At 45.3% G+C, this 21,345-nt stretch overlaps 1 protein-coding gene across 1 annotated transcript in view; it reads left to right on the top strand.

The window, feature by feature from the left end:
* The window catches only part of NUAK1 (NUAK family kinase 1), a 120,697-nt gene that overhangs the window by 38,101 nt on the left and 61,251 nt on the right, over nucleotides 1-21,345 (top strand). The window contains exon 2 of the mRNA XM_033952671.1: nucleotides 19,394-19,514. Within this exon, the coding sequence (XP_033808562.1) occupies nucleotides 19,394-19,514 (121 nt within the window). The remainder of the gene's footprint in view (nucleotides 1-19,393; nucleotides 19,515-21,345) is intronic.

Raw genomic sequence — 21,345 nt, 5'->3', positions numbered from 1 at the left:
AATTTAATTGTAATGAATATTTATTGTATTATTTTATATCTATTTAATTCCTTCAATAAAATGTTTTAAACTAAAAATAGGATAGAAAAGAATAAAAGCAAAAGTTAAAATTTTATTTTTTTTGCTAAAATACTAAACAGTTAATTAACATCTCCATAATAATAATTCTAATAGCAATTCTTATAAAAAAAAAAAACAACCAAACAATCAAATCTCAGGAAACTATAATTAGTACATACAATTACAAATTTTCCATATCAAAAATTAATCATATAAATACAGATTACAGTCTCAGACTTAATTATTCACTTTGAGAAAGCTAGTTGAAAAAAATGTGCTTTTAGGTGTCTTAAAATTTATATATGATTCTTCTTTTCTCAAATTTGTGGGCAAATTATTTTATAACTGCGGAACTAAATAAAAGAACGCACAATATAGAGACTTTGGGCTCCTTTTACTAAGCTGCGTTAGGGCATTAGCGCGCGGTATAGCACATGCTGAATTGCCACGCACGCTAGACCTTAACACCAGCATTGAGCTGGCATTAGTTCTTGCCGCATAACGCGCGGTAATATCCTGCGTGTTCTAAAAATGCTAGCGCACCTTAGTGAAAGAAGCCCTTTGAGTGAGAGTATAGGATTCATTAAAATGTGACTCCTATTGTTTGGAATAGTTACACTACCCCGTTGTACCTTGAGTTAAATGACACGGGGAAAAAATTTATCACTGTTCCTGCCCCATCCCCACTAGCTCAGTCCTCGTCCCTGCCCCGTCCCCGTGAGCTCAGACTCCGTCCCGCAAGCTCAGTCCCCGTCCTGCAAACTGTCAGATCCCTTCTGCACAAGCCTCAAATAGTTATGATTTTATATTGAACTTATTTTATTAAAGTATAAAAAGAGACAATATTCTGTACAATTGTCATTTTATAAACACAAATAATACCGAGCAAGGATCAACAAAACCCCTTGTCTCCCCTCCCTTTCACAAATATCCCCTCCACTATTGTGAAAACTGAACAAATCAAATTACTACAGAATGCTACATAGAAAAATCAAGCTAACAGAATACTTCAGTCACACATGGCAGGAATAGTGTTAGGGGAGTGCGACTAGGGCAACTGTTCCTTGGTCAGAGAAAGAGAGCCCTAAGCCAGCTGGAAGCTAAAGATGCACAGCCTGGGCTTTGCAGTCCCCAATTATGTCTAATACCAGCTCTAGTAGGATACATATTTCAAATCTGAAATATTCTAATCACAAAATATAAAAATTTTATTTTTTTCTACCTTTTGTCTGGTAATTTTATTCTTCAAATCACATTGGGCTCAGGCTTTGGTTTTGGTTCCTTCTGTCTTCATCGTGGCATGGCTGGCTCCTGAAGATAAAATAGGTGCAAGAGGAGTTGGGGAGGAGATGCCGAGTCTGACACGGGCGCAATTTTTTTACCACAGGAGCAAGACTTTTCACCGCTTCCACGGGGCAGTGAAAGGTCTTGTTCTCATTCCTACGGTAAACCAGTTGCAAATGTCCCCATTACTGCGGATTTACTGCAGTAACCATGGTTTACCGCGGTAAACGGTCCCCCGTGTCATTCTCTGCCTTGAGTCTTTTCCAGACTGAATCTCATGATGATAAAATGTGCTTTTATTGAAGGAAACCAACATCGAGGCTCAATTAATAGAAATGTTGCAAAAGTCCCAAATAAAGCATGACCACATGCTTATTTTTCCACATTTTTTGAAAGCCTTCCTGGACAAGCATTCATGAACACTTACTTTAAAGCTTTGTTCACTGCCACTGGAGAGCTCTGAATCGGGAAATGTTACATTCATTGTAGTGGAGCGCAGCTGAAATACTACCCCAGTGAATTTAAATCGCAGTGTGTCCACAGTCAAATTTGGTAGATTTCAGTCAGGGTTGAGTTTCACCCAAAATTATGCATTTTTTCAAATTTTCTGGGAATATTTTTTTTTTTTTTCCCTTACTGATCTGGGAAAAACCCAAAGGAGATTTGTAAGAGCCAAATTGAATTTTGCTGTCAATGTGGAATTTTCTTTCTTAAAAAATAGTGTGGTGAATCATCAGAATTTTTTTTTTTCCCAGGTTTGATAAATTTTGGCTGGGAGAGAAAGGAGCAAACTTTTATTTTAAACAGAATTGCATAGCTCTGGTTTCAACTTCACATTTGGAATCGCAGAAGATTCAATTACTGTAGAAGATAGCTGTTTCTCCTATTCAGAGAGCAGCTAAACAGCGTGAAGCCTTAACCAACCATAGAACAAAGGACTGAGTAGAGACTAATGAGAAAAACATCACCGACTTTCTCTCAGTATGTTTTATACATAAGTATGCAAAACTACAGAAATAAATAATAGGAAATCCCAGACACAAGCAGATAAGGTTAGGGCTCTTCAGCTTGGAAAAGAGACGGCTGAGATGAGATATGATTGAACTCTGCAAAATCATGAGTGGAGTAGAACGGGTACAAGTGGATCGATTTTTCACTCCGTCAAAAATTACAAAGACTGGGAGACGCTCGATGAAGGTACAGGGAAATACTTTTAAAACCAATAGGAGGAAATATTATTTTTTTTCACTCAGAGAATAGTTAAGCTCTGGAACGCATTGCCAGAGGTTGTGGTAAGAGCGGATAGCGTAGCTGGTTTTAAGAAAGGTCTGGACAAGTTCCTGGAGGAAAAGTCCATAGTCTGTTATTGAGAAGGACGTAGGGGAAGCCACTGCTTGGCCTGGATTGGTAGCATGCAATGTTGATACTCTTTGGTGTTCCGGAATCTTTTGTTGTTCTTTGGGATTCCAGAATCTTGCTATTCTTTAGGATTCTGAATGGAATGTTGCTACTCCTTGGGTTTTGGCCAGGTACTAGGGACCTGGATTGGCCACCGTAAGAACGGGCTATTGGGCTTGATGGACCTTTGGTCTGTCTCAGTAAAGGCTATTCTTATGTTCTTAAGCTTTAGGAACCAGGCAAGATGTTGGCTCTTTGTTTTTTAGTTCTGAAGTTTTAATTAACTCTTATTGAAATGTGATAGAAATGAGAAGTTATCCCCTAGATTTTACATTTGTGCTCAGATTTGGGTGCACCGCCAAGATGCGAGTGCATCTTAATTGGCTAATGAGTCGATGCTAACAACCAATTATTGACGTTAATTGGTGCAAACAGTGCCATTATTGGTGGCTGCCAACAAAAGTGGCGCCGTTTACGCGTCAGTCACGCTACAACGCCATTTGAAGAATTGCAGCCATGTCCAAAGTAGGTGCCGGAAATGTAGGCCAGGGATTTACAGACCTACATTTATGGCTCCTACCTGTGACGAGAATTGCATCTTATAGAAGCACCTATAGGCATATGCGTCCACTTCCAATGCGAACCATGCCTACTTTGGATGTAGGCGCCTCTATAGACGGGACGTGGACGGCGTTTTTTGTAAGCGCCTGCAGGTGCCTAAATTTTTTTTTTTTAAATTCCTTTTGATAGGTTTTAAACGATGTAGTCAATTACCATGCCGTTTATCGCCAATTAAAGCAATTGAGTTAAGTGGCGGTAGGGTGACTACCGTCGCCTAACTTTTGGTGCAGTTTTAAGAATCGGGCCCATAGTGTGCAACTCAGGAGGGGTCATGGCCATAGGACGGGCACTGGAACGTCGGGGATGTTCCAAAAATTTGCGCACATTGTTACTGACTAATGGGGTCCTCATGCCCAACTTGGGCACCAGCATTTACACCAAGCTTCAGCAGGCGTACGTCTGGCACCCAAAGTTAGGGCAACAGAAAAAGAATCCAGGTGTCAGCCTAGAGCAGGGGTGGGCAACTCCGTTCCTCGAGGGCCGGAATCCAGTCGGGCTTTCAGGATTTCCCCAATGAATATGCATGCGATCTATTTGCATGCACTGCTTTCAATGCATATTCATTGGGGAAATCCTGAAAGCCCGACTGGATTCTGGCCCTCGAGGACCCAAGTTGCCCAACCCTGGCCTAGACAGTACGCTGAAACGTTCCACCCAATGTGCGACGGCAGACATAAAAGGAAATGGGAAGCTAGGAATTATTAGAAAAGGGATGATAAATAAGACTATGAATATTATAATTTATTTATTTATTGAAGCATTTATATACCACTTATAGTCTAAGTGGTTTACATTCAGGTACTCCCTATCTGTCTCAGCAGGCTCACACTCTACCTAATGTACCTGGGGTAATGGGGGATTAAGTGACTTGCCCAGGGTTACAAGGAGCAGTGTGGGATTTGATCCCACAACCTCAGGGTGACGAGGCTGTGGTTCTAACCACTGCACCACGAACATGGATCTTCAATAGCACGTGTGGGTGTACAGCTACGAATGGCATTACAAACCTCTTTCACATCTACATCATCGAAGACCTTCCGTACTCCCCACTCTGTATCACTCCATGGTGCGATCTCACCTTGAGTATACCGCGTTCAGTTTTGATTGCCGTACCTCAAAAACGACATTAAGGGGTGTTAAAGTGCCGATTTAGCCTATTACTCAAGTTAGGCGCCAACCTCAGCTCGGTGTCCTGATATAGGAGCCGATCTTTAGGCGCGCTTTACAGAATAGCACTTGGAGCTGAATTTTTTGGGGGCGCCTACGTTTCATCATTGTTTATTGAATCCAACCCTTAACTTACAAAGTTGCATATACAGTGGTGCCTCGCATAACGAACGCCTCGCACAGCGAACGCTGCGCACAACGAACTTCATGTCTTGCTTCCTACAACGAACTTCGTTTCACACAACGAAGTCGCCCGAGCTGCATCCTTCCGCGCAGGCACTGCGCTTAACTGCCCTCTCTCCGCCTGGCTCCCTGTGCAGTGGCGGACCGTCGGCTCGCAGGGGCCCGGCGCCTACTGCTGATGCGTTGGGGGGGGCGGAGCTACTCTCGCCGCTTCCCCGATGCTAGAAAAAAAAAAAAAATGAACAGTTAAGTCCCAGTTTTTGCCGCTGAGACTCTGCCCTCTCTAAAATTAGACTCTACTTAGTCTGTCTTTAAATTTAAAAAATGTGTGTTGTTTTAAAAAACAATTATGTTTTTAGATGTATCTAAATAAAAATAATAACAACAAATTTATCTTTTTTTATGTCATCTTAGCATATTTTATGCTACAGAACGAATTATTTTTTTTAACATGTATTGTTATGGGAAAACGCGTTTCACATAACGAACTTTTCGCATAACAAACTTGCTCCTGGAACCAATTAAGTTCGTTGTGTGAGGCACCACTGGTATTACAAAATAATGTCACTCGCGTGAATAACCTAATAGCATAATTAGCTAAATGGCATTAACAACCAGTTATTGGCTATGACTAGTCTTAACTAGTATTGATTGTTGCTAATTAACAGTTATGCAAGTAACTGCCATTAGACAGTATTCTGTATATTCTGCACGCAAAATACAGAATGCACAACTGCAAGAGGTCTGTGGACTTGGGAGGGATATCGGTGGATCAAGGGTTATAGAATACTAGCATTTATGCTAGAGAATGACACGGGGACAAATTGGGAAGAGTGTGGCGCAGTGGTTAAAGGTACAGCCTCAGCACCCTGAGGTTGTTGGTTCAAACCCACGCTGCTCCTTGTGACCCTGGGTAAGTCACTTAATCCCCCCATTGCTCCAGGTACATTAGATAGATTGTGAGCCCACCAGGACAGACAGGGAAAGATGCTTGAGTACCGGAATAAATTCATGTAAACCAGGGAGAACAGTATATAAATTTGAATAAATAAATTTGTCTCCTTCCCCGCAGAAACTCAATTTCCCCATCCCGTCCCCATGAGCTTTGTCGCTGTCCCTGCCCCATTCCTGTAAGTTCTGCCTTAACTGCACAAGATTTTAAAGTGTTTGATTCTTGTGCAGATGAGGACAGAGTTTAGGCATTGGTGGAATGAGGCATTATGACATCACAATCTGAGCTCTAGAATGTTGCTACTTATGGTTTTAAAGAGTTTGAGGCTTGTGCAGATGAGGATGGAGCTGAGGCATTATGACATCACAATCTGAGCTCTAAAATGTTGCTACTTATGATTTTAAAGTGTTTGAGGCTTGTGCAGATGAGGACGGAGCTTAGGCATTGGTGGAATGAGGCATTATGACATCACAATCTGAGCTCTAGAATGTTGCTACTTAGGATTTTAAAGCGTTTGAGGCTTGCGCAGATGAGGATGGAGCTTGGAGGAATGGTGGGGACGGGATGGGAAAATGAGTTCTCACGGGACGGAGAAAAATTTGTCCCCTTGTCATTCTCTAATTTATGCGCCTGTCTACAGTTAGATGCAAGTGCTTTTGCCAGCCATTGATGTGGACTTATGCTAGCACTGAGGCCCTGATTTTATAACTCGTAGGTGCCATTCGGCACAGTTGTCAATTATCAGCTAGGCGTTGATTATAGAATCACACCTCGGGGTGCTGGTAGGCATTAAAACCTTAGGTGCCCTGCCATTTAGTGTTTTCTTGTCCTAAATGAGTGTGCCTAAGGTAGGTACAGACCAGTGCCTAAGTGAAACTCGCACAAAATTTGCTCTGAATCGGCCCCTAATTATGCCTACTTACTGGTAGGCGCTTCGATGTAGGTGCCTACCGAGTTAAGCGCTTCCTGGCTAATTAATTTTTTTAATGGTTTTTTAGTTTGTTTTTTAAAAGAGCTTTCAATTATCAGCGCCGATCAAGCCAATTAAAAAAATGAAGTTAGGCGCATAGATCAAGTAGGTGAGCCAATCTAGGTGCCTAACACTGTTTATAGAATCTGGACCGTAATGCGCATCAATCTTGACGCTTCTAGAGTAGAGGTCTGCACAGGAACGGGGATCGCAGGAATCCCCCCTAACCCAAGGGACTCCCACGGGGACCCCCTTCTGGCTCACGGGATTCCCACGGGGACCCCCCTCTAGCCAACGGGACTCCCACGGGGATGGAAGGCTTTGGAAGCAGGGTTCGTCCATATAATATAATGGACACGTCAGCCTTAGTAAAAGAGGGGGTTTATAAGTTAATTACCTGAACAGAAAACAAAAAAAGGGTTCCACCAAAGAGATTCCACAAGGAAAACAGCAGCGGAAACACAAAAGAAACTGTGGAATTGATGATCCTGTCAGAAGTAATTGCTTTTATGGGGACGGGCGGGGATGGAGGTAATTCCTTGCGGGGATGGGTGGGGACAGAGAGGATCCTGGTGGGGACGGAGAGGATCCTGGCGGGGACGGGCAGGGATGGGTGGGATTTCTGTCCCCACGCAACTCTCTACTCTAGAGCACTGTTCTTCAATGCAAAGCCCAGGGGCCAATGGCAGCCCCCAGAGACCTCTGGGGTGGCCCCCATCGTCTTTCGGTTTTCTTTCTGCTATTCTGCCTCTCTACCCAAGCTCAAGACAGAAAGGGGGAAGTAGTGATCGAAGGGAAGAGCTGCGTGCTTTGAAGGACAAGACATTGCTCAATAGACATCTGGAAATGCTTTCAACCTTGAAGACACCCCCTAATAATGTTTGAAAGTGGGCTGCTGGAGATGGATTTCATTGACACACACTGGTCAGCAATGTTGTGAGCCTCCTTCGGCTCATTAGAATCCCAAATTACCTCTGATTAAAAATTAACGAAGGCCACTGCTCGAGAATTACCTCCCCTTCCCTTCCTTTCCCTCCCCCCCCCACACACACACCCGTTCTCTCCAGTATGAAATAGTAGGACAACCATTGAGTTTGCTTATGACATCATCATCTAATTTTGCTTTTAAGCTATGTGGATGACTTTACATTTACTTATGCTATAGTTAGCTGAGTCATGCAGCGCTCACAGCTGTCACACTTAGTTCTATAAAATCCTGCATTTGTCTTTACTTGCAAGCACAAATATCACTTCCTTTGTTCCCACCACTTTTCTCTGGACAAATTTCCAGTAACATGAGTTACTTCTGAAAGGTACTGGGCACAGGAAGGATGCAGGAAGGATATGGTCTTAAAGCGACTCTTTCGGCGTAGGACAAAGTTGCGTGCGACACCGACTTTCAGCGAAGCAGCAACATTCTGGAACCTTCCTTTCGGGTTGTGATTTAGAATGCCGACCACCATGTAATATCAGACGAGTCATGTGCTTTCAGAAACTTGATTGTTTTACATAAATCGAAATAAAAACTTAAAAGCATCGCTAGCATTTCACGCAACTACAGATCGATGTTTTTGTTCAAGGAAGCGCTTTGCATATGTACACATGCAAGCCAAATCGAGTGTTAATTACGAGTAGTTGTGACGTGGGGATTGAGTAGAATCATGCAGTTTTATTTGACTGTTGTATAGTTGCGTCAATGTCTCGCCTAGATCTGTCTATCTATGTGTTTATCACAGGACAGTATCTCCAGAAAAGAAGCTAAACTATTACAGATAATCACTTTATTCATTCCTTTCCCTATTTCACAAAAAATAGGCTTTACATACTCCTATCACCAAGGGCTCCTTTTACTAAGGTGCGCTAGAGTTTTTAGCGCGTGCTTTAGCGCATGCTAGCCGAAAAATTACCGCCTGCTTAAAAGGAGGCGGTAGCGGCTAGCCCGCACGGCATTTTAGCACGCCCTAAAAACGCTAGCGTGCCTTTGTAAAAGGAGCTCTAATTCTCATAGAACATTCCATAATAAAACACCATGCTTTGATTGGGGTATACACCCCTGCTGTGTGGAAAACCTGAAACATCAGTCCCTTTTTAGTGTCCAATCTCCAAAATCCAAAATCGCTGACGATTTCAAGTTTCAAGTTTATTTAAAATTTGACGAATCGCCTAATCATAATACAAATCGATGAACAAGTCTAAAAATAGTACATCTACAAATACAAGGCTACATTACAGGTAACATAGACGCAACGCTTAACATGCACAGGGCCAAAAGGTAAGGTTATAAAATCATGTCGCTCTTTGATTTGCCTCTGATGACTACAGAAAAAATAGCACTCGGCCAGCCCAACACAGTCTTGCGTTTCGCCACAAAGGCGTCCTCAGGAGCTGAAGCTGCTTCAGGTTTTCAATCCATTTGCATCTACAATATAAATACCATTTCACCATCATAAATTTTCTTTTTTCATGTGGAGTGTGGTCTCGGACTGTAAAATGTTTGTTTATTAAAATCTTTCTATACCGCCTATAAAGCCAAAAAGGATCAAAGCAGTTTACATCATAACTTAATCATATTTAAGAAAGGAACTCCATTAGAAGATAGGAGAGGAAAGAAATTAACATTTCTAAAACATATCCACTAAAACTGTTATATGAAATAAATAAATCCAAAGCAACACCAATCAGTACAAATTAAGGCAGATTGCGGTCCCCATTCCATTATTCAATTCGGGAGAACCATTTGAAAAAAATGTGCTTTTAGATGACTCTTAAAATTTTGAAATGATTCTGCCTTCCTTAACTCTACTGGTAAATTGTTCCACAATATTGGAACTTAGTAGAAAAATGCACCATTTCCGGTTGAGGCAAAGTGAGCCTTTGAGATATGGGGAACAGCTACTCTATTGTCATTTAAAGATCTCAACGAGGGAGTAGGTGTGTAGAATAACACTAGATTAGAGAGATATAATGGTTGTAACTCAATTCATGCCCTTTGTGCCAGCATCAGGATTTAAAATTTAATTCTAAATTCCATTGGTAAGCAATGGAATTTCAAATATAATGGAGTTACACGATCATAGATGTTTGCGCGACCTAAACAACCAAATTGCTGCATTTTGTACTGTTTGTAAACGTTTCAGTTGCCCAATGGCTATTCCCGCATATACCAAGTTGCCATAGTCCAATTTAGATAGAACAAAAAGCATGTATGTAACAATTTCTCATCCAGGAAATCTCGAATAGCTCTAAGTTGTCTTAATGCCCCAAATCCTTTCGCAACTGTAGTTCTTGCATTGTGCCAAAGTTATAGTAGGTTCAGTGTCTGATAAGAATAGTTATACTGGGTCAGACCAAGGGTTCATCAAGACCAGTGGCCTGCTTCTAACAGTGGCTAGCCCAGGTCACAAGTAGCTGGTAGAATCCCAAAGAGTAGCAACTTTCCACACAACCAATCTTGGGGTTAAGTAGTGGCTTCCTTCTGTCTTCATTAATAGCAGATAATGAACTTTTTGTGTGGGAAATTGCTCAGCTATAGAGCTACAGTGTGTTTTGAATCTGTGATCTCTAGATCTTTGGCTTCCAACTGTCTGCTCTAGGAACATAAGACTAGCCTTACTGGGTCAGACCAATGGTCCAGCAAGCCCGGTATCCCATCTTCACGAAGGCCAATCCAAGTCGCAAGTACCTGGCAAAAAACCCAAATATAGTGGTACCTTGGAATCCTAACTTAATCCGTTCCAGAACCCTGTTCGAGCTCCAAAACGTTTTGAGTTCCGAGACAATTTTTTCCATTGAAAATAATATAAACTGGATTAATCCGTTCCTTGGTCACACAAACTCAGATTTTCCAATGAACACTGGCATAGACAGCAAGATCGGCAACTGCAAGCGGTGCTCAGCCCAAAGATTCCCTCCCAGGCGGAAACAGGAAGCTACGTCAGAGGGGAAGCTTTGGGCTGAGCACCGCTTGCAGTTGTCGTAAATTCGGATTCCAAAGCAGCGTTCAGATTCCAGGGCAAAATTTACCGTATTTTCACCCATATACCACGCACCCGTGTAAAACGCGCACACGGGTATAGCGCACGGGGAACAGAAATTTATGTAAAAAAATTTTACTATAGCGCGCACACGCGTATACCGCGCATGCCGCCCTGACTCTCCATTCGCCCGCCCCGACTCTCCTTTCCGAAGGACCGCTCGCACCCCCACAGCCTCCCCCCCTCTCCCTCCCGCATGGAGAAGCTGCCTACCGTTGTTTCCGGATGCAGTGAGCCCAGCTGCTTCCTCTGCCGGCGGTCCTGCTCTTTCTCTGACGTCAGAGAAAGGGTGGGACCACCGGAAGAGGAAGCAGCGCAGGGCTCAGAGAAGGGGCAGGACTGCCGGCAGAGGAAGCAGCTGGGCTCATTGGCATCTGGAAACAACGGTAGGCAGCTTCTCCATGCGGGAGGGAGAGGGAGGGAGGCTGTGGGGGTGCAAGCGGTCCTTCGGGTTGGGGGTGCGAGCAGTCCTTCGGGGAGATGAATCGGACGTCGGGAGGGGGGGAACTATGTAAAAAAAAAATTTGTACAACGCGCTCACACGTATAATGCGCATGGTTATGCACGATTTGTAAAATCGTGTATAACGCATGCGTTATATGCGTGAAAATACGGTAATTTTTTAAAAAAAGTTTGGATTCCAAGTTATTCGAGTTCTGGGGCGTTCGGATTCCGGATACCACTGTAGTAGCAGCGTTCCATGCCACCGATCCAGGACAAGCAGTGGCTTTCCCCCCCATGTCTGTCTCAACAGCAGACTATGGACTTTTCCTCCAGGAACTTGTCCAAACCAGTAGATGATTCTTCTCACGTAGAGCATGTATGTGTATTAGAAAACCAACCAGGCAGGTTGGATGAACCAGCTGTTTTTTTATGAAGTTATTTTTACTTTTAGCTACATCTTATGCTCATTTAGACTGCCTAGTCCACTTGATGTGGTTGACACGAGAGAATTATTGTGCAGCAGTAACATGTGTCATCATGCCATTGAAAGTTTAGTCTTTTTACGTTCAAGTTGGACGCTAACAGAATATAAACAGCTGTTATTTTTGTGGTTTTTTTTTACTACAGCAGGGCTTCATTGGTAAACAAAATAGCTGTTTCCATGTTAGCTGGATCTTATACCGAAAGCTAACCCGGAAACTACAAGAATGAAAAACATTTCTAGCTTGATTGCACGCAGTAAAGAGAGAAATTGTTTCTCCGAAAGGCTCTTCTGAATTAGGCTCAAAATTCAGACTCCATTGGCTGCTGGTTACTCTGCGCATGTTGTTATACCTTTGTGTCTGGTTTAAAAGGCTTTCTACGTGGGATTCCCCCCCCCCCCTCTGTTTGTTGTGTAAATGAGTTAAATATATTGCTCTATGAACATTATGTTCCTCTTTTCCGTTTTTGCTTCAGCTGTCATCATTATGTAGTGTTAAATCTGTCATCAAGAGCCAAAGCATTTTGTTACACTGGTCTGTCATTATGGAATACCTTACCAAGCTCTGCATGGCATCAGCGGCTGTCTATTCTTCTGGAAAGCCCTGAATATTCAGCAGAGCTTATAGTTGATGTGGTTGAGGTGTTGTGTTGGTTTTTTTTTTTTAACCTGTTGTGTTTTATTGTTAAACAGATGAACTTTTGTGTTGCTTGTAATATGATTTTATTGTAATTGTTTAAATTAAACTTGTGTCTATAACATGACTATTGTAAATCGCTTTAATTTATTGGTTGTGATGAGCAGAAATCAAATAATGTATTTTGTTTTAAGAACAGAGTAGAAGAGTTGCCTAGGAATTACTTCAATGGCATGAAAATAAGTTTGCATTTAAATTAACTTGTGCAGGCTGAGTTGGTTTGCTTTGTGATTACTGGATTTTGGTGAGGTCTCCATTTATTGCACTATCCCCCCCCCCCACCTTTTATTAAACCGCGAGAGCGTTTTTTAGCGAAGGAAGCTGTGCCTTGCTTCTGATGCTCATAGGAACTCTATGAGCGTTGGGAGCAGCACAGAGCATTCAGTGCGGCTCCCTGCACTAAAAAATGCTGAGCTTGTGATGTCATAATGCATCATTCCACCAATGCCTAAGAGCCAAACTTATCAGTGATGTCACAGTGACTTGATTGTCCTATAGTTAAGAACATAAGAGTTGCCATATTAGGACAGCCCAAAGGTTCATCAAGCCCAGTATCCTGTTTCCAACAGTAGCCAACCCAGGTCCCAAGTACTTGGCAGAAACCCAAATAGTAGCAACATTCCAGAGCTGAGATTGTGTTGTCATATAACCTCATTCCACCATTGCCTAAGAGCCAACTTATCAATGATGTCACAATGACTTGATTGTCCTACACTTGGCTCACACAAGAATATAAGAACATCTTATATTCTTATGTGAGCCAAGTATAGGACAATCAAGAACTTAACAGCACCAACTTCATTTATGCCCTGCATTTGTGTATTCTGCCGCTACCTCTCCACCCCCTCCGTTCAGCCTCGATGGTCACGTGTATATGACATCACGGCGTTGCATTGGCTGCTCTTTTACAGTAATCATGGATCAACCTGGAGATAAAGCACGTTTTTAAGGATGTGCGGTTGCTCCGCGAGATCCGTTGAGACTGCAAGGTAAAATATTACTAATTAAAAAAGCAAATGGTCCCCCACCCCCGCTAGCATACTTACCTAACAAATCAACAGAAAAAGAAAAAAACCAACAGAGTAAAACTGTAACACCGCTTGTTCGCTTTTCCTTTACAAAAACTGCTTCCAACAGCACCAAAAGAAGGAAATCTCTAACGGCCATGTTATAAAGCGCTTTGCGACAACAGTGCTTTGTCTGACGCCTTTGATGGGCGCCAGTGATGTATACAATAATCTATACCTGGTGCTTGCGTACATTGTCGCTGAATCAACTGGACCGTTCTGCGCATATATGAGAGTCACTGTCACAGCGCTACATCAGGCAGGAGAGACGGGGATTATGGCGACCATCTGCGCAAATCTTTTTCATGCAAGCATGTTAGTGCATCAATAGCCTTTTGGAATGGGCCAAAAATTGGATCGCTGCGGACCCATTCGGTATTACCGACCCTGTTTAGTTCATCTAGCTGTGAATCATTCGTGAGGTGGGGGTGGGCAGAGTTCTTCTGCCCACTCACCTTGGGCTCAGGCCCCACCTGAAGTTGGGCATCTAACTACACCCCTGGCTTATATATGTGCAGTGGCTGATTTTCAGCATAAATGCATATGTTTCTGTCATCCCCTTAACCTTCCTTAAATCGCAACTCTTTTTCTGGCACCTGACTTTGTCCTTTTTGCAAATAATGGCAAAGTTATACATAGATCCACGGATGCTACCACTGAATACATGAATGCTGTTGATTAGCAACCTCATAAATGTATTCTGTGAGGTACTGTGTTTCCCTGAAAATTGGACAATGTCTAATATTAATTTTGGGCCCAAAAAATGCACTAGGTCTTATTTGGGGGGTATATACATGATCATCTCTCCCTTCCTCTCCTTCAACCCAGTTCTTCCTCTTTCCTTTCTCTCCCCCACATGTGCAGCATATTTCCTCCCCCCTCCCATCCCCCTGTTCAGCAGAACCCTTGCCCAGCTTCAATCCTTCCCTCCCATCCCCCTGTTCAGCAGAACCCTTGCCCAGCTTCAATCCTTCCCTCCCATCCCTTGTGCAGCAGAACCCTTGCCCAGCTTCAATCCTTCCCTCCCATCCCTTGTGCAGCAGAACCCTTGTCCAGCTTCAACCCTTCTCTCCCTCCCTCCCATCCCTTGTGCAGCAGAACCTTGCCCAGATTCAATCCTTCTCTCCCTCCCTCCCATCCCATGTGCAACAGAACCCTTGCCCAGATTCAATCCTTCTCTCCCTCCCTCCCATCCCTTGTGCAGCAGAATCCTTGCCCAGATTCAATCCTTATCTCTCTCTCCCTCCCATCCCTTGTGCAGCAGAATCCTTGCTCAGATTCAATCCTTCTCTCCCTCCCTCCCATCCCTTGTGCAACAGAATCCTTGCCCAGATTCAATCCTTCTCTCCCTTCCTCCCATCCCTTGTGCAGCAGAACCCTTGCCCAGATTCAATCCTTCTCTCCCTCCCTCCCATCCCTTGTACAGCAGAACCCTTGCCCAGATTCAATCCTTCTCTCTCTCCCTCCCTCCCATCCCTTGTGCAGCAGAACCCTTGCCCAGATTCAATCCTTCCCTCCCATCCCTTGTGCAGCAGAACCCTTGCCCAGATTCAATCCTTCCCTCCCATCCCTTGTGCAGCAGAACCCTTGCCCAACTTCAATCCTTCCCTCCCATCCCTTGTGCAGCAGAACCCTTGCCCAGCTTCAATCCTTCTCTCTCTCCCTCCCATCCCTTGTGCAGCAGAACCTTTGCCCAACTTCAATCCTTCCCTCCCATCCCTTGTGCAGCAGAATCCTTGCCCAGATTCAATCCTTCTCTCCCTCCCTCCCATCCCTTGTGCAACAGAACCCTTGCCCAGATTCAATCCTTCTCTCCCTCCCTCCCATCCCTTGTACAGCAGAACCCTTGCCCAGATTCAATCCTTCTCTCTCTCCCTCCCTCCCATCCCTTGTGCAGCAGAACCTTTGCCCAGCTTCAATCCTTCCCTCCCATCCCTTGTGCAGCAGAACCCTTGCCCAGCTTCAATCCTTCCCTCCCATCCCTTGTGCAGCAGAACCCTTGCCCAGCTTCAATCCTTCCCTCCCATCCCTTGTGCAGCAGAACCCTTGCCCAGCTTCAATCCTTCCCTCCCATCCCTTGTGCAGCAGAACCCTTGCCCAGCTTCAATCCTTCCCTCCCATCCCTTGTGCAGCAGAACCCTTGCCCAGCTTCAATCCTTCCCTCCCATCCCTTGTGCAGCAGAACCCTTGCCCAGCTTCAATCCTTCCCTCCCATCCCTTGTGCAGCAGAACCCTTGCCCAGCTTCAATCCTTCCCTCCCATCCCTTGTGCAGCAGAACCCTTGCCCAGCTTCAATCCTTCCCTCCCATCCCTTGTGCAGCAGAACCTTTGCCCAGCTTCAATCCTTCCCTCCCATCCCTTGTGCAGCAGAACCTTTGCCCAACTTCAATCCTTCCCTCCCATCCCTTGTGCAGCAGAACCTTTGCCCAACTTCAATCCTTCCCTCCCATCCCTTGTGCAGCAGAACCTTTGCCCAGCTTCAATCCTTCCCTCCCATCCCTTGTGCAGCAGAACCCTTGCCCAGCTTCAATCCTTCCCTCCCATCCCTTGTGCAGCAGAACCCTTGCCCAGCTTCAATCCTTCCCTCCCATCCCTTGTGCAGCAGAACCCTTGCCCAGCTTCAATCCTTCCCTCCCATCCCTTGTGCAGCAGAACCTTTGCCCAGCTTCAATCCTTCCCTCCCATCCCTTGTGCAGCAGAACCTTTGCCCAACTTCAATCCTTCCCTCCCATCCCTTGTGCAGCAGAACCTTTGCCCAACTTCAATCCTTCCCTCCCATCCCTTGTGCAGCAGAACCTTTGCCCAGCTTCAATCCTTCCCTCCCATCCCTTGTGCAGCAGAACCCTTGCCCAGCTTCTATCCTTCCCTCCCTCCCTCCCTCCCTCCCTCCCATCCTCCTGTGTAGCAGAAACCTTGCCCAGCTTCTATCCTTCCCTCCCATCCTCCTGTGCAGCAGAACACTTGCCCAGCTTCTATCCTTCCATCCCTTGTGCAGCAGAACCCTTGAGCACCCCCCGTCCCCACCATGCAGCCAAATCCCCACGGACCCTCCCATCCGAACCCCGCCGATCATGAGCAAGCCCTATATACCTTCATCCAAAGCAGTGTCGGGCCGGCAGCACTCTAAACAGGCTGCTTTGATCTTGTCCACTGAGGAATTCCCTTATCATCATCATCAGTAATGCAGCAGAGTGAATTCCCCAGCGGAGAAGGCCGAAGCAGCCTGTTTAGAGTGCTGCCAGCCTGACGCTGCTTTGGATGAAGGTATGTAGGGCTCGTTCATGGTCAGCGGGGTTCAGATGGGAGGGAAGGATGGAGAGTCAGCAGGGGTTCGGTTGCACGGTAGGGACGGGGGGGGGGGGGGTGTTGAAGAGTTGCTGCCGGTGAATCCCGGGTCTAGGGCTTACTTTTGGGGAAAGGTTTATATTAAGACCTACCCCGAAAATTATGCTAGGGCTTATTTTTGGGGTAGGTCTTATTTTCAGGGAAACACAGTATTAGCAAAGGAAACGCAACTATACACAGTGCTTCAGGCTTGCTAAAGGGTTTTTTGTTTTTTTTTGGGAGGGGGGATTGGCTTAAATCAAAGGAAATGGATAGTACTGTGTATAGTACTGTTGTGAATTGTGAAATCTAATTAAATGTTACTTAATAATTGCTAAAACCAAAACAAAACTACCTTCTGCCTATTGTTGACAAAAGTAGACATGACAAGCCTAATGGAATGTTTGTTCCCTTTCATTCTGAGCAGTCTTATTCGTGGAAATGCCCCGCTTCCCTGAATTTTGTTATTGGGAAAGTTCATGTTAGTTTTCTTTTTGCAAAGAAGCTATCGTGGATATTCCAACTTAAAACCCCCCTGAATATACGAACTTTGTCTTTTAATGGCATCTAAACAGAGCAGTACCATAGTCAATTTTGGGTGGCCTCACTGGCACAGTGTGAGCCTGAAATTTCCTCCCCACTCCTGCTCTCCATTTTCTGCTCCCTCCCTGCCCCCCAGCACCTCCCTCAAAATACATTTACTATGCTACTATGTTAGTTGACAGGGGTCCCCCGAGCCCCGCAAGCTGAGGACCTCCACCTTTGGCGGGCAGGACTCCCTTTTACTAAGCTTAGCACTTGGCAGCAACATCCCAGAGCTGTTTTATTCTGGCACCCTACGTACAAAAACTAAGCATGCACGGGGCACTGGCATCAGCGGCTCAGGGATGCTGTCCCTGTTGTTGAGCTTAGAACTGAGTTCTGGCCACTGGAGGAGGTGGTCTCTAGCTAGCAGGGCTTGGGGATTTCTCTCAGCTAGAGTGAGGCTGCAGCAGTACTAGGTAGGCCTGAGCCTAAAGCGGGCAGGTCCCTGACCACCTGGGCCTATCTGTGGCTATACCATGGGCACAGAATTCTAGTGTAGTACCTTGTTTTCGCTCTCATTTTGTCTGGGCAGTTCAGTGGCTTCTAGGAGCTGAAGTGTTGCTAAAGTAATATCAGTTCATATTTAACTGTTAAAATGTTATTGTTGATTTTTTTTCCAGAGCCCCTGAGAATGTCGCAGATTTTAACCCCAGTCTCACTGGATCTGATTGGGGTCATACTGGTTATAAAGTCACAGATGAAGTCACACATTTTGACCCTGATTCTCGTATCCGCACTCTAAGTGAGGCGGCGGTAGGCGAAACCTGGCCTAATATACCAGTGCCTACCTCTAGGGTTAGGGTTACCAGACGTCCAGGAAAACCCGAACATGTGCTCTTTTTAGAGGACGGTCTGGGCTCCCAGATGGACTTTTCAAAACCCAGCATTCATCCGGGTTTTGGAAAGCCTCAACGAGCTCCAGCCGCATCTGGAGGGCCCCTGAGCTTGCGCGGATGACGTCGCACACATCCGACCTTGCTCCAGGCCCTCCAGACGTGGCTGGAGCTCGTCCGGAAAAAGAGAGGAGGCTTTGTGGGGGCGGGGCTGTAGGGAGCAGAATGGGGCGGGGTTCCCGGAGAAAAATATGGTAACCGTATCTGGGATGCTTAGGTACACCGAAGTCTGCTTAGGCGCCGCTAGGCGGGATTCTACAAGTGGCACCTAGCGGTTGATTGACAACCGCACAGAGCCTACATTGTAGGCGTGCTTAGGCACCGTTTATAGAATATGGCCCTAAGGGCTTAACGGCCTTTAGTAAAAGGCTTCTAAGGTAGAAGCATATCACTGGCCACTTTCTTATAAAGAAAAAGAAAGCTTTTAATATTCTGCTCACAGTGGTACTGGCTGTTTGCCTTTGGGTTCTGGTGGTTGAGTGGGTTTTTCTTATTTTTTTCTGGGTCTTAGAGCTGGGTCATCTTTGATTTGTAGTCAGTGTTTGGGAATTCTTTTTTGGGGGGGAAGGGGAGGGGATTGGTGGTTTCCAGGGCTCATAAGAGTCAAGGGCCCTGGTGTGCTTGGTATAGTTTTCAGATATTTCTTTATTCTTCCCAGGGGGGGGAGGGGAGGGGTATTACGGTTTGGGCGGTGGTTGATGTAAAAATGTTGATGATGCATTCATTGCCTGTACTGATGTTCTTTACTCTCTGAATTCTTGGTGTTTTGTGCGTTCATTCTTGTTCAGCTTGTATTTTGGAATCTCACCAATAAAAATTGTTTTAACAATAATATTCTGCTCACAAATGAGTCCAGAACTTTCTAAGGGTCTAGTTACTAAACCATTACGGCAACAAACAACGCACATTATTTCCCAATAATATGACTTATCGTGGGATTTTTTTAAAATCACAATGCATATTAAATGATCACAAAATGCAAAACAGTTCACGATTATGCCTAATGACTGACGCAGCTTGCATTAACTGTACTACAGCACTCTCCAAAAATATTCATACCAATTGTGGTTACTTTTTCTTTTTTAATTGGAAAAAAAAAAAAATGACATTTCATCCAGTTGTACCCAGTGCCAGAGGGAGTACCATCTGTGTTTGCCTGGAGAATTTGTTTAATTCTTTATTTGCGTCTGGTTGATTCCCAAGGTAATCCTCAATTTCCTGAATTTTTTACAGGTTGCCATAAAATCAATCCGTAAGGACAAAATTCGAGAAGAGCAAGATATGGTTCACATCAGGCGGGAGATTGAAATCATGTCATCCCTCAGCCATCCCCACATCATCCGTATCTATGAAGGTTGGTAGGATTGCTCTTCCTCTATCTTTTTTTTTCCCCCTTTGACATTTGTCTGTTCAAAGTTCGGTGTGGTCTCCTGGGGTGAATGGAACTGCTGGGCCCCTGCCAATAGTGTGCCTACGATGAAATAAATTGAGCTAACCATGTTGACTATACCCAAATCAAAGTAGATAACGCAGCACATCACTTGTGATGACATTTTCTGAGTTTCTTCTGCTAAACACCAATAAATCACTTGGGGGTTTAAATGAATTACTTTGAGTTCTGTTGTTTTTCACGTTTTCTTGGTTAACCCAGCTGCGTCCTGCATCTTTCAGCTTTTAGCGCGTTCAGAACCTACGCCTCTTATGGATACGGGCATCATAAGGTGGAAGCTAGGCACTGTTCTACAAGGTTATGCCATAGGAGCTGATATTCAGACCGTGGGAGGCAGCCTGGCTAAGTCCTCCAGTCGGTGGTGAGCCCGGATATCAATGCCAGGCTGTTTCTGGTGACCGGCATCGATTAGCCCTTTTTTCTTTTTTTTTTGGCTGCTATTAACTTTAGCACTGGCCAGTTAAGTTAGTAGCGGACAGAAGGGCCTGCTGTTTATGCAGCCCGCTTTGGCCGCTGAACTTAGCCAGCCAGCGCTTGAATGGCTCCAGAAAAAAGGAGGACAGATTGAGACGTCCGGGTTTTACTTCCATTGAAACAATGGAAGTAAAACCCGGATGTCTCAATCCGTCCTCCTTTTTCTGGAGCCATATGGTAAACCTACCTGGTGGGTGACATCATTTACTGGTTTCACCTTGACAGCTCAGAAACCCTGGGGCATAAGCAATCAATTGCCATAACTGGCCTCCTCCCATGGGTTCACCTCTACCTAGGGTTACCAGACGTCTGGGGGACCAGACGGCTTTTCAAAACCCGGCACCTTGTCCAGGTTTTGAAAAGCTTCTATCAGATTACCGTCGGGCAGGAGGGCATCCGTGCATGTGAGGATGCCCTCCTGCCCGACGAGAGCAGGCAGCGGGAGGTGTGGGGATGAGTGGAACTGGGCGGGCCTGGGGGGCGGGTCTAGGGGGGTCCGGATTTTCCAGACGAAAAATCTGGTCACCCTTCCTCTACCATACATGCATCTCCCATCATGCAGTTCTTCTTTCTGAATGGAATAATTCTTAAATGTAAGCAAAAAGCAAATTGGCTTAAGCTGCCGATTCTCCCGATATATGAAGTGGCTGATCGTGGTTTGACATCAGAGCAACAAGTGACGGACTGTCTCATTGTAATGTGACAACAGGACTGTGCAGTGGCGTAGCGAGGGTGAGAGGCCCCTCCTCTGCCCCACCCATCTGCTCCTTTCCCGCCCCCTCCTACTGTGCGCCCCTTCCTCATAGCTCTTTTAACGTTCGCAACACGAACAGCAGCGGCTCTTCCTCTGACGTACTTCCTAGGCGCGGGTCCGGGAAGTGACGTTGGAGGATGAGCCGACGCTGGCATGGGAGTTGCTGCTGGGGCCGCAAATGTTAAAGAGGTATGGGGGAAGGGAATGGTCATGCGTGCGTGTGTGGTAATGGGGGGGGGGCAGGGAAGGAGCGGGGGAGGGATGAATAGGAGGACGGGTGCTGTGCTTCCACCAAGACGATGCCCACCCCCCTTACTACGCTACAGGGACTTCAATACTCTCTACAGCACAACTGCTGTAAAACTTCAGTTCCCTTTGCTAATGTGTCTACAGCCAGGAGTAGGGTTGCCATATTTGCCAATAGAAAAACCTAGACACGCTGCCCTGCCCCCAGCTCTGCCTTCTTCCACCTCCAACCCTCCCCATTCCACCTCCAGTCACGCCCTG

Source organism: Geotrypetes seraphini, chromosome 7 (assembly GCF_902459505.1).
Source record: "Geotrypetes seraphini chromosome 7, aGeoSer1.1, whole genome shotgun sequence".
Taxonomy (NCBI): domain Eukaryota; kingdom Metazoa; phylum Chordata; class Amphibia; order Gymnophiona; family Dermophiidae; genus Geotrypetes; species Geotrypetes seraphini.
This window is presented reverse-complemented; position numbering and strand designations above follow the sequence as displayed.